The 13,355-nt window shown below is 49.2% G+C and overlaps 1 protein-coding gene across 6 annotated transcripts in view; it reads right to left on the bottom strand.

Annotated features, from left to right (window-relative positions):
• The window catches only part of LOC109438481 (NSE1 component of SMC5/6 complex), a 151,269-nt gene extending 137,914 nt beyond the window's left edge, over positions 1-13,355 (bottom strand). For 2 of the 6 annotated variants that reach the window (XR_016022481.1, XM_019718392.3), the window contains exons 1-5: positions 13,197-13,355; positions 7,561-7,704; positions 2,536-2,657; positions 1,544-1,621; positions 607-753 (exon numbers count right to left, since the gene is read on the bottom strand). Coding sequence is in view for 5 of the 6 variants with exons in the window: in XM_019718392.3 (XP_019573951.1) it covers positions 607-753; positions 1,544-1,621; positions 2,536-2,657; positions 7,561-7,696 (483 nt within the window). In the remaining variant the exon portion in view is untranslated. Of the gene's footprint in view, positions 1-606; positions 754-1,543; positions 1,622-2,535; positions 2,658-7,560; positions 7,705-8,557; positions 8,649-13,185 lie in introns of all 6 variants that reach the window. The other 4 variants (XM_088801144.1, XM_019718389.3, XM_019718390.3 and 1 more) reach the window with 4 other exon arrangements.

The following is a 13,355-nucleotide window of genomic DNA, read 5'->3' as shown; positions in this document are numbered from 1 at the left end:
TCCTGCAGACTCAGGGCTCTGGGGGCAGCACCGTTAAGTTTACAGGATTTGAGCCCAGAAACTGGGTGTCCTGTGGAATAGACCAGAACACCTGTCCCGCCCGTCAGTAGAAGCAGACGTGGGGTAACTAGAAGCTCGCGTCCTTTCACGACTATCCACACTCCTCTCCAAACGCTTGTCTGCGCCCCATGGTGACAGCGCTAACCGTGATAACCAAGGCAGTTCCTTTGGGAGCCCAGGGCCAGGCACTTGATACACACCACTTGCCCACCCTTCACCCCGAGGTGGACGCTGCTCCTTCCTTACCGTAGACTCCAGGTTACTGGACCACGTCGGGCCCAGGTCTCATGTTAGGGCTGTGCTGCCCACTGCACTGCTTTGCGGCCTGTGGATCGGGGTTCGGATCCAGGGCCCACAAACCCAGTGCAACCCTGGGCTCTGCCACTGGACACCCCAGGTGACAAGAGGAGGCTTCAAAGCCTCCTCACAGGGCCACCGTGGATACTGAAAGGCTCAGTGGACATCAGCTGGCTATGACATGGCTTTGAAAACACTGTTGGTCCTTCTGAAAGTGAGCCGAGCTGGGGTGAGCATGAGACCAAGTACCTCAATCAGCCACTTGTTTTGGACAAACTTCTGCAGCACGTGCTCAGCGTCCTTCTTCCTCATCTTCTTGCCTTTCAGTTGGTCAACCAGGTTCAGAATATTTGTGGAAGAGGCAAAGCCAGTTTCCGAGTCAACGATCAGTTCCAACTGCGAGAAAGAACATCATGTTTGTCTACTGGCAAACACACACTTTAAGCAATGCTGCCAATCCTGGCAGCGGGTGGGGGAGACACCTGTCACGCCACAGGCACGCTGTGTGCTGTAGGACCCTTCAGGAAGACATGATCACGTAACAAAGGCCATAACATGCTCAGTCCCGACTCAACAGCCATTCCTGTAACACCGTCCCCAGAGAGCCTGAGAAAGCAATGACCCAGGACTGTCCTCAGAGGCTGAGGGTCGGAAGCACTGTCACCGGCCCAGTGCACCCCGGGCTGAGCGCCACCATCCTAGCCAGGTGTCAGCCAGGTGGGCGAGGGCTGAGTCAATAGCTCCGAAGCAAGGCAGGCATAGTAAATGTGCTAATGGAGCAGTGGGCACCTGCTGAAGCCCAGCCTTGGGTTCGAGAGCCTGGCTGGGGATGGGACATGGCCTCCCTTGCCAGCTCCCAGGTGATGCTCCTGCTGCCATCCCATCCCAAAGCACAGTGCATCCCCGGCAGCGAGGCTGCTTTCACTGCACCACACGCCCTAGAGACCCGCCGCTCACGCAGTCAGGGTTCCAACCTGGTCCAGCCTGTTCCCCAGGCAACCACGGCACCCTCCCCACTGATCACAGAGCGGCTGTGCTTTCCAGGGGAGGCCGACGCTCGGCAGCGTCCCCTGCACAGGGCTTTCTCAGGCAGCAATGGTGACCCTGTAACCCTGTAGTTCCCATTTCTAATGATGACGACAACAGTCTCCCGTAGGAAGCTCACTGATGGGGTTTCTCCACTTACAGCCTTTCGAAACAGGTCCAGTTCGTTCTCTGCAAAGTCTGAGGCCATTTTTGAAATGGGAGTCGTTGCGAGATTCACCTAAAAAACCAGTCAGCACGGCGTTCAGGCTCGGCCTCCCTGTCACTTACTGCACTTGTTGGCGCCCCCCTCCCGCCCACCTGTCAATCCCTGAGCACCTGTGTCCGGTCACTGTGGGCGGCGGGGGTGCATTTGTAACCAGTCTTACGTTACAGACTTAAATCTTCAGCTCAGACAACACATCTAATTCTCAGAGATTTGAGAACCCCTAAAGTTGCACAATATTTCCCAAACTCAGATAAATCTGGGAAAAGTGTGTGCATGCTGATGGAGCTTCACGGACACAGAGCACTAGAAGTCAGGCCGGGAAGAAACCAGATTGACCGTTTCAGTCGGCATCTCTGTGGTGAGTTGACTCTGCAGCCCTTTTTCCCCAGAACAGAGTTTGGGAACCCTGGGCTGGAGCCCCTCGGTGCGGCCTGACTGGTAGGAGTCGCTTTGATCGGCCTAAGGCAGCTCCCCTGCCAAGGACGGGGCTTGTCAGCTTCTCCCCCTCTGTGTACCCTCCCTCGCTACCTGGGAGGGAGGATCTGAGGCCCCAAGTGTGTCTCCATCCTTCTGCCCACACATTTTCTTTCCCCAGATGTGTCTTGTTCCAAATGAAAAGCATTTCACCCCTTGGACCCTAACATTGCACATTTGTAGAGAACTGTCATCCAAACAAAGCCAAGTGCGAGCTGCCAGGCCTGGGTGGGGGCTCCGTGGGGCGGTGAGGGCCAGAGTTCAGGCGCGGCTTCCGATCGCCTGACCCAGGAAGGGCAGAGGGCAGCAGACTGCAGGCCAGGGGCCGTGGCAGCGTGGGAGGGGGGCTGGGTCAGGGCGGCCTGTCCGCTGGGTGTGTCCCTGCTCTCAGAGCCCTCGTCCCAGTCCCTGTTCCTCACAAATGCCACCAGAAGGCTCTGTCTTGGACTTACTAGCGCATAAATGGGTCTCCCGTCATCTTCAGTAACTCCTTTCTTTATCTCAATGTACAAGGACTCCAACACACTGTTAATGTTGCTGATGAAGTCCTCCAGCTTCTCCACCGGAGCGCCGCCTGGAAATAAATAAATGGGGGGGGGGGGTAACGCTTCGTCACACCCTGGCGCTGCTGTCTGTCCAGCAGCCTGAACGCGGGACAGCAGAGCCTGTGATGGTGGAGGCCAACACCCCACGGCTTCTTTCTCCCTGGACTGCCCGGACACGAGGATGCTGAGAGGCAGAAAAGTCCCCAGGAGGTGACATCTGAGCCCGCCGTGGTTTGCTGTTCCTGCTGGAGGCCTCAGCCTGCCCCCCTCACAGCCCCCATCCGTGACCTGCAGGGAGCTCCTGCTGACGACCACACGGTCCAGTCCCTTCCCCTCGTCCCAGCTCCAGCGCAAGCCTGTCTGTCCCTGCAGGTCCTCACACACGGCAGGTGTATCTTCTTTCCCTCTTCCCGTGATCCACACCAGATGCTCACTAGACACCCACAGGCCGGTGTCCTGGGCCCAGAGTGCAACACTGAGGACCAGCAGCCACGGGCACAGATGGCAGGTCGCACTGTGCGGCCGCGCGCTTCTCACACAGCCCTGAGGCAGGATGCTCCTCCTGGAAGCATCGCACCAGTCCCACAGCATGGCTGCAGCCACCCGCCCGCCTGCTCGCTGCCCCTGGCAACAGGAGGTGTAGACCACAGGGGACGCCACCACCATCAGTCCATCAGAGCCGGGGGGGCGGGGGGGGCGCCCATCCCAGCACTGCTGGGGCCGAGACAAGTGGACAGGGGCTGGGGTGAGTGAGTGGACAGCCAATGAGCCTGGGAACAGAGGAGGGCCGAAGAGGCTATATTAGAAAGAGCAGAGGGCACAGGGCCCTGGGGCGGGAGAGTGTGTGAGCTCCCTCCTTTGGGTCAGGGGGAGCCTTTCAGAGTTGGTGGCAGAGGATCAAGGTCACCTTTTGTCTTAGTACCTTCTGTATTGTGATACTTTTTTATTTCAAAAGATTTGTGGCTTAGAAAGCCACTCTAAGGAAAAAATAACAGCCAAAAAACAGAAATATGATACCATTTATGTTAAAAACAATAAAACCAATGAAACGATAATGCAAGAATGAGGCCTGGCAGGTAAGTCACCAAGCTGAAGACCAAGGGGGTCACTCCAGGGCACTGGAACTGTGTGTATGTTTGACTTCTCACAGAGAAAGGTATTTCTGACTCCTTGAATACAGAAAGATTATTCAAGTTTAAATGGAAGATCATGTTGGCAACGGTGGAAGGCACAGCCATTAGGCCACGTATAGGAGACAGACAAGAACAGTGACAGTAAGACCATGAAATCGAGCCACAACTGCTGAAAAACCATGATCCAAGGAGTAAGACACCCCCATGTTCCCCACCTCCGCGTCTTCCTTTCCGAAATGCCTCCCTCCTTTTCACTCCTACCTCTGCCTACTGGTTACGGAATCCAACTGAAATGGCACCTTTTCCATGAAAGAGTCTGTGCTTTTCCCTTTCTTCCTATTCCATGCCACGCAAACATCTCTTCGTGGCATGTGGGCCTGGCCACCAGCCTGTGGCCTCGGCCTGCCGGAAACCTTTTCTGCCTGCGAAGCACCCAGTCCTGGGAGCCTTGGGTATTCCGAAAGCACGTCTCACTGACGAGTGACAGGGTTTCCTGTGGGCAGGAACCCCCCGTCCACCCAATGTGACATAGTGGCAGCTCCCACCTCCCTCCGCAAGTGCCAATTCACATCTTCCACTGAAAAGGCCTCCTCTGGGTGTCATTCAGAAAAATGTGCTCTGGGGCACGGGAACATGACTCTGGTACATGGCCCTTTCCAGACGCTTTGTCCACGTGGAGATGACCTCATACCCCCACCCCACCACCTCTGGTTTGTTGTCCAGCCTCCTTTTTCAGGTACATGTTTTCACTGTATTTTCACTTAAGAAAAAAGCCCACTTCCTACTGCTGTCCTCACTGAGTACAGAAAACAGCCATCTGCTCAGTGGCTCACGCTGTCTCCCACCACACAAGCTTGTCGGGGCCCATGGTTCTCCTCACTATTGACCGTTTTTGTGCTTCTCACAGATGCCCTTGAGCCATCGTATCTGTTTTAATCATTACCTGAGGATAAACTTCTCTTCTGTCCTGCAACACTCCTCCAGGGATTTAGCTTTGTGTGGCGGCAGAGGCAGCATATGCCATTGGCCAGCAGCAGGGCACGGGTCCAGCCCAGTCCTACCTGTCCCTTCTGTGGAACCCCACGAGACAACTGTAGTGCTCACCCCATTTTTTGCCTGTGGTATAAGAAGGACACTTGGTCTTTGTCTCTGGTTCCTGGCACAGAACTCTTAAAACCCTTCGAATTTCCTGAGAGATAAGGATGGTACAAGTGTCTTTTGTTTTTGTGAGGCCACTCGTGGCAGGTCCCTAAATAACGTTAGGATTGACTCTATCTCCAGCCCCTCTCCCCTCCCCAGAGTTGGGGGCTGGACGCCAGAAAGACCAAGCCTTGATCAGAAGCTTGGGACTTTCAGCCTCAACGCCCAACCGGGAGAGTAGAGAGGGGAGAGGGGAGAGGAGCTAGAGTTAATCACCAATGGACAATGATTTAATCCATCCAGCATATGTAATGAAGCCTCCAGAAAACCCTCTAAATGATGGGACTTAGAGAGCTTCTGGGAAGGTGAATACACCGAGGTGCTGGGAGGGTGTAACATCTGAGAGAGGGCACAGAAGCTCCACGCCCCTCCACCACCCTGTGACCCCAGCCTCTGCCCCCCACCTCTGCCATCTGGCTGTTACTGAGCTGTTTCATTTATAATGAGCCACAAATGTAAAGAGTGTTTTCCTGGGCTCTGTGAGCCATTGTAGCAAAGTCCTGAACCTAGGAGAAGATGGGAGGCCCAGGGCTTGAGACTGGTATCTGAAATGGGGCTGAGCCCTTAACCTATGAGCTGAGACGAACCCAGGTGGACAGTGTCAGGACTGAACTGTGTTACTGGACATCAGTCGGAGCCCAGAACTGGAGGGTGCTGTTAGGAAAGACAACATGTATTTGATGGCGATCACTGTCCTTCATTGGTTCTTCTAGTCTGTCCAGTTTTTAATTATTTCAGACGGGAAGGTAAATTGGTCCCTGCTACAATCTCGGTCAAAAGTGGAAACCCCCAAATCCAAGTCTTCCAAAACCACCCTCTGGGCCTCCTGGGCCTCCTTCCCTCTGGATTTTTCTCCTGGAGTCACGTGATTCTGCATGACGCATGAGACCCAAGGAGAAGCAAAGCCTCACCTGTGCCACCAGTCCCAGCACAGAGTGTGGCAGGCTGTGCCGCAGGTGTATGTGCCCAGCCTGGCTCAGAACCTACGGGACCTCAGGACACAGGCCCAGTGCCACGCAGAAGGGCCAGACGCGAGGCTTTACACCGGGACAGCAGAATAACATTGGAATTCAGCAGCCAGGAGACTTGGGGGACTCATTTTCCCCTAGTTACGGTAAGAAGAGAACCCAAAGCAAAGCCCAGAACACAAAATGCTTTCATAAACTGGACGAACCCCACGGGAAACTGTAATTAGAGTAACTTGCAGTTTGAAATACTCCTTTGTGTCATAATTCTTAGACGCTAAATATGTTTTAAGTTAGTAAAAGGGGCATCTCCTAGGCATCTCTTCAAACCAAAGTACAGTTCTCCCCAGATGACCCTAGCCATAAACATACCGTGCTTGATGTGCAGAAACGATGTGCAGAAACGTGTGAGAGGAAATCAATTCCTAGACACATTCTACACAGTGTAACTGGGCTTTCCCACATTACATCGTAACAACTTTAAAGGTCAAATGAAGGCAAAAGTACTTTCAACCTTAGTACTAAGGCCTCATATGGCTCTTTGCAGAGAGCTGTGAAACATCCCTGGCACCATTACAGCTCACACCAGGACCTGCGTGAGATACTACACGGGAGGGAGAAGGAGGGAGAGGTTATGTGGAAGGGTTATGTTTCGAAAGCCTGCGTGTGCCCAGCACTGGAGAAGCCTGAGGGGTGCCTTAAAGCCGGTTGTGCTCTTCAGCACAAACCCCATTCATCAGCAGGGACAGCCGTGAGACACCCTAATGATGCCGTGTTTGCTGCAAGTCTTGTTTCAGTAAAGGAACACAACAGGATACAGACGAAGTATCCTTGGATATCCAGTGACAAACCTATGCCGCTCCTCATCTCCCCAAAGGCAAGCACCTCGTGAGTGTGTTGCACCTCCTTCCACTCTACTGTAGAATTTTTACAGGCAGACATAGTCACCAACAGACAAGTCGTTAAGTTTTACAAACCACACTACTCTGACTTCATACAACTATTAACTGCTCAACTTTCTTTTTCACTCTTCAAGACCTACCAACACTGATTTTACTAACCTATCACCACTGACCCTACCGCCTGTGCTGCTGCCTCCAGCGGCGGGAACGGGCGGCTGCACCAGGTTCTGTGTCCACGCGTTTCACATGGATTATCTTATTCGCCATCCTGACCACCCACTGACACGACGCTCCCAGCCGGCACAGGGCAGGCGTGGCACCTCCTCTGGGTTTGGCACAGGCCCTGACTCTGCTCTGAGACGACCGTCAGCCAAGAAGGCACCGTCCCTGTGCTGGGTGTTCTGTGTGTACCATGTTCTTCGGCCTCTGAACCACCCTGCGTGTCAGGACAATTGAGTATTCTCAGTGTAGAGGTGAAAAACTCAGACTGGAGGCCTGCTGTGAACACGACTCTACAGCTTCAGAGGCCAAGTTCTCACCACTGCGGTGAGTGGAAGATTTACTCTAAAACAAAAAGTGGAAGGTGGGATGAGGAAGATGGGCTGGTGGGAGATGTGAGAGACGCGCGTGCTCAAGCCAGTAGTCGCGCTGACTGGTTACATGGTACCCTACCCATGTCAGCAGTCCCTGACCACAGTACCGAGCGCTCGGGCCCAGCAAAGCCACACTCACAGTCGTGGACCTTGTAGCAGTGCTTCTGCAAGCGCTTGACGTCCCACTCCTCCAGCACCCCGTGAGTCATCAGCAGCTGGAGGAACCGCCTGTGGACGTCAGTCATGGAGCCCACTCGCCTCGTACTTCCCTGCATGGTGGGGGCTAAACGAGAAGGAAACAAAATCATCACCTCTGAGCACAGCCAAGGAGTGTTCCAGGTTCTGTGCAAATGTGCATGGATACATATAAACTTGCTATGGTTTTTAAAATCCAGGTCATCATCGTGACTAGCAGAGAAACAAAAAGGACACAAGCCCGGGCTTCGGCCAGTGAGTCCTGGGCAGTGGTGAGAAGTGTGAGCTCTGGAGTGAGACAGACACCTGCGCTCACAGCCTGCTGCTCCTCTTGGCTGTGAAATGGGGGAATTCCTCGTGCTTCCGTTTCTGAGCTATAAATGCACAATAATGATAGAAACATCCTCCAAAAAATCACTATGAGGATAAAATGAGTTAATACTTGGAAGAGCCTGGCAACAGACTAAGCCCTACATAATTGTCAGCTATTTTTACTGTTAGACGGTTCTGAGTATGAAACTTGGCACAGCTGCTTACCACATCTATGGCCTTGGATAAATTTACCTGAGGTCCCATTTTTGCACAAAAAAATAAGAGTAACATTCACTGCTTACAGAACTGCTAGTAAATACTTCATAAATGTTAGTTTCCTTCTCTGCCAAATCACTAATGAAACAACTGTCGTGGTAGGACTGACTGCAGGGCATTTTTATATCTGTTCTCTACTAAAACACTACCATTCCACAAACTACAAAGATCAGAGCAGATAAAAATCCTGCATGAGCCCCGATCAAAACTCCTGGTCCTGCCGAGGCAGTGCGTGTGGGACGGGAACAGGGGTTCAGAACTGGACAGCTGGCTGTGAGACCGCCTCTCGCTAGACTTGCTTCATCTTAATCACCTCATGTGTGTATTAAAAGTACAGATCCCTGCCCTCTTGCCTGGAGGCTCTGATGGCAGAGGGGCCTGGAATTCTGAAGTTTGAACATTCACTTTAGTTGATGCATCGTCCAAGAAAAATCCGCTGTTACCCTAGGCAATATAGCAAAGAAACACGGTTAGCTAACACGTGTAATTTTCCTGAGCCTCACTCTTTTCATCTGTAACATGGTGGTAATAACTATCTTTAAGGCATAAGATGAAGTTTAAATGAAATATGACTCCCCAAGGATTGCCAAGAACCTGGCACATAGGATACACAAAAGGCTAGTTACTGCTCTGCTCCTCTCTCTTTCTCTTTCTCTCTCTCTCTCTCTCTCTCTCTCTCTCTCTCTCTCTCTCTCTCTCTCTCTCTCTGTCTGTCTTCTTTCTGTAAGCCTGAAATAAACTGTATTTTAGTTACTGCTCTTTCCAACAGCATCAGCAACTGGACCCCGAGCTGGGAAGGTGCACAAGTGCAGCATGTGTGAAGGAACAAATCTGCACTTTTGTCCCTGGTACTTGGGACTCAGGCTGTCCAAATTAAGGGTCTGTAAGCAGATGACATAGCAAGGCTGTTAGAACAGATTAAAAACTTGTCAAATTGAATAATGAAAAAAATTAGCTGTATGATAGTAAGAGCTGCTTGTAAAACATAACACCAAGAAATCAAAAGGATAGCAAAGTATGTACTCTTTGAACTAACCAAAAGAAAGCTGGTGTGGCTGTATTAATGCGACACAAAATAGACTCTAAAGCAGAAAGCATTACTAGAGATAAAGACGGTCACCACAAAAATGAATAAAAAGTTTCAATTCCCTACAATTTTAAATGTTTAGGTGCCTACCGTGTTTACCCGAAAATAAGACTTAACCGGAAAATAAGCCCTAGCATGATTTTTTAGGATGACATCCCCTGAATGTAAGCCTTAATATGTTTTTTGTAGCAAAAATTAATGTAAGACCCGGTCTTATTTTCGGGGAAGCACGGTAATCACAGAGACTCAAAACAGTTCAGGCAAAATTGATAACAACAACAAAGGCAAACATACAAATCCATAATCAATACAAACCCACAAATCCATAATTGATAAGATGAACTAAAAAATCTGTAAGGTTAGAAAAGCCTTGTACAACACAGCAAGAAGCCTAATGTGATGGACAGGCATAAAACTGCACTGCTATGAATACAAAATCTTCAAGCACACCCAGTGCATTCACGCCAATTGCCACAGAAACCAAGTCATTAGCAAAATTTAAAGAATTTCTCGCATGGAGAACATGTTCTCTTGTTTCTGCCCACAAAGGCAACAAAGATGGAAACCATAAACAAAGATAACAAGAAAAACTCTACTTAGAATTTTAGAAACACACTTCCAAATGATCCGTTATCAAAGAATTATTAATGGAAATTAGAAAATATTTTGAACTGAAATAACAAAATATTATACATAAAAACTGGTGGGAAGCAAATTAAAGCAATAGAAGGAAATTAACAGCATTAATGTTTATATTTTTAAAAAGAGGAGGTGTGAAAATTAATGAGTTAGGCATCCATCTAAAGAAGCTATAAAGAGCAAATTAGGTGCAAAGAAAGTTAAAGTAAGTAAATAATGAACAGCAGAAATTAATGAAATAAAAAATAAATGTATACCTTAGGAGAGCAACAAAACCAAGATTATTCTTTGAAAAAAAACATAGTGAAAGTGACAAACCTCTGACAAGATTTTCCGAAAGAGAGAACTTACAACTAAACAATACTTGGGAATGCAAATGGGAAACTAATTGCAGATACTAACATTTAAAGAAAGATATTACAAGCAACTTACAGCAATCTATGTGAGTCACCACATTAGCAGAATAAAGAAAAAAAGGCATATGATTATCTCACAGTTGATAAAATTCAACATTTATTAATACTGAAAACTCTTGAACTGGGAAGAAACTTCCTTTATCTACTAAATGGCATCTACAAAAACCTACAGCAAACATAATATTTAAGGATGAAATGTTGAAAGCAATCACTTTACAATCCAAATTAATCCAATGCAACCAAATGAATGCAATTCCAGTCAAATTCCCAATAGGCTTCATGTGTATGTGTGTGAGCTGACAAGATGATTCTAACCTTTACATGGAAAATATAAAGGTAAAATGGCAAAGCATTTCTTGGAGAAGACAAAGGCAGGAGAAATAGTTTTTCCAGGTACCATAAGTTATTTTAAAGATACAGTAATGAATAAAATGTGATAATGGCATAGAAACGGACAAATAAGACCAATGGGACAGAATACAGAACTCTGAAACAGAAACACATACATGTATGGATACTTGACGTGTTGGAGAGATAGAACTCCTAACGAAAGCAAACTTTTCAAAAAAGTTGGCAGAACAACTGATTATCCATATGTGGAGAAAAATAAGAAAACTAGACCCTTATCTCATGAAATTCTATTCTTAAGGAGTAAGGTCATAAGAAAGGAAAGACTATGAAACTTTTGGACAACAACATGTGATAATAACTGTATGATTCAAAGGTAGGGAAGGGTTTCTTAAAAAACACACAAAAAGTACAAACCATAAAGGACTGTACTGATTATCTTCAACTTTGTTAAGATTAAAGACCTGTGTTCACCAAAACACCAGACAGTGGAAAATAGGAAGAGAAGACAAACTACAAACTGGAAGGTATCTGAAACACATTTAAGCCACAAAAGACTCACATGCAGAACATATATAAAGAGCTCCTACACAAAGCAAAGGGAAGACAACTGTGAGAGAGAAATGAGCAACAGAAATTTGACAAAGAAAATGCACAACTAATAAAGATGTGAAAAGATGCTCAAACTCCCTGTCACCAGGCAAATGAGTATTAAAACCACCGATTAATGTCTTCACCACCACCAGACAGGCCAAAATCCTTAAAACGGCCGAGGCTGAGACTCACCCACTGCACGTAGAGTGTAAACCCTTATAGGCACTTCAGACAAGTTGACATTACCTGCTTATTTGGATATCCTCTGAAATCCACTATCAGGTATATACCTTACAGAAACTTTCCCACATTTGCCCCAGGAAATATGCTTATGAAAGCACCCTGTGGGAGCAAAAAAACTGGCAAAAGCATACGTGAAGATCAACTGAACGCCTCCATACAGTGTGTCTAATGTGACCTTGGAATTCAAAGCACTAAAGATGAAGTAGAACTACTCACAGCGACACGGCTGCATCTAATACACATTGTGTTAAATGCAAAAATCGAGTCACACAAAATATGTTAGGATCCCATTTATATAAAACTCAAAACCTAGCAAACCATGCACTGCATTCATCAGAGATACATCAACAGTAAAAACTACAAAGAAAACAACAGAATGAAGAACACAATACTCAGCGCAGTGGTTCTCTTTGGTGAGGGGAGAAAGGATTCAATGGGGGCTGGCTTTGAGGACATGAAAATGGTCTGACATGGTGGTGGGTGGATGCGTGTTTGTTTTATCTTCATTCTTCAAACTTACATTTTTATCGATATGTCTCATATCTTAAAAAGAGAAGAAAATCATGTACCTATGTTAAGCAATAACCAAAATGTTACTAAGAACTAAGTAAAGAACGGTATACAATGCTGTACTTTGGGGAAAGGGGAGGGCAATGGGGGTGAAAGACAGGCTTGTTCCGTCCTAGGAGTCAGTGTTCTCCCAGAAGAGGGACTGAGTGGGGAGGCTGACCATGGACAGGCACTGCCCTCCAAATGACCTTAAAATAGAAATGTTTGTGGAACAAGCAGATCTCAGTCCTAACCATCCATGTGTGCCACGTACTAGACACTGTTTCTTGGGCACAGTCTCCTTTACGCTTCACCAGAACCTTATGAGAAAGCCATTCCTTACTCCATTTCACACATGAGGAAGCCGGCTGAGGGCACAAGGGGACACACACAGTGATGGAGACAGAGGGTGACGACACAAAAGCGCAGTTCAGGATCCGTGGCACCCCCGCCAGCGAGAAATCTGAGTAAACAATAACATGAGGGTCTCGGCTCCTAATCTGCAACTGTCAAATGTAAAAAGGTCTGAACACCGAATCTTTTAAGTGTGAAACCGGGATCAGATCTAAGGCGGGGCTGTTTAAGGTTGTTCTTGATCCCTTTTAGTGTGAATGCGCCCGTCCTTAGCTGTGGTACCACGGGTCTGACTGACCACAAGGCGCGGCCCCAGGCGCCGCTGAAGGCGCGGCCTAACACAGGACGCACGCTCCGCAGCCTCCTCCGGAAACCCCAGAAACGCGGGGTTCTCAACACTGACAGCCTCGGGGCCTAACACCAGGGGCTGCGGCCTCGGACACAGCGAGACGCTCCGCGCACAGAACACGGGCGCGGAGCGCGGCGCCAGGGGCTGAGCCGCCGTCGGCGCGGCCTGCGGCACCTCCTCAGTTCAGACCCATTTCGTACTTTTCTTCACCTAATATTATGCTAAAACGTAATTTCTCATCTAATATTACGTTTTAAAAGTGTCTGTGAGAGAGGGACGCGTTTCCGGTCTGTTCGCCTTTGCGGCCCCCCTCTGGGCCGTTTCTCCAGCCGGAAGTGAGAAGCCCCCGGGGCCCCGGGCCCTCAGCGCCGCACTCGGCACAAGGCGCAGGCCGCCCCGGACCTCAGCCCCACCTTCCGGGCTCCCTCGCCGCTCCGGACGGCGTTCCCGAGTCCCGTCGGCCTCGCGACCCGCGCCCCCGTTACCCTCGGCGGCGCCCCCGAGCTGCCCACAAGCCCCGCGCAGTTGGCAAAAGGCGGACTCGGCTCCTCCCTCAGGGCGGAGCACGCGAC

Source organism: Rhinolophus sinicus, chromosome 10, assembly GCF_057876585.1.
Source record: "Rhinolophus sinicus isolate RSI-liver-muscle chromosome 10, RSI-T2T, whole genome shotgun sequence".
Taxonomy (NCBI): domain Eukaryota; kingdom Metazoa; phylum Chordata; class Mammalia; order Chiroptera; family Rhinolophidae; genus Rhinolophus; species Rhinolophus sinicus.
This window is presented reverse-complemented; position numbering and strand designations above follow the sequence as displayed.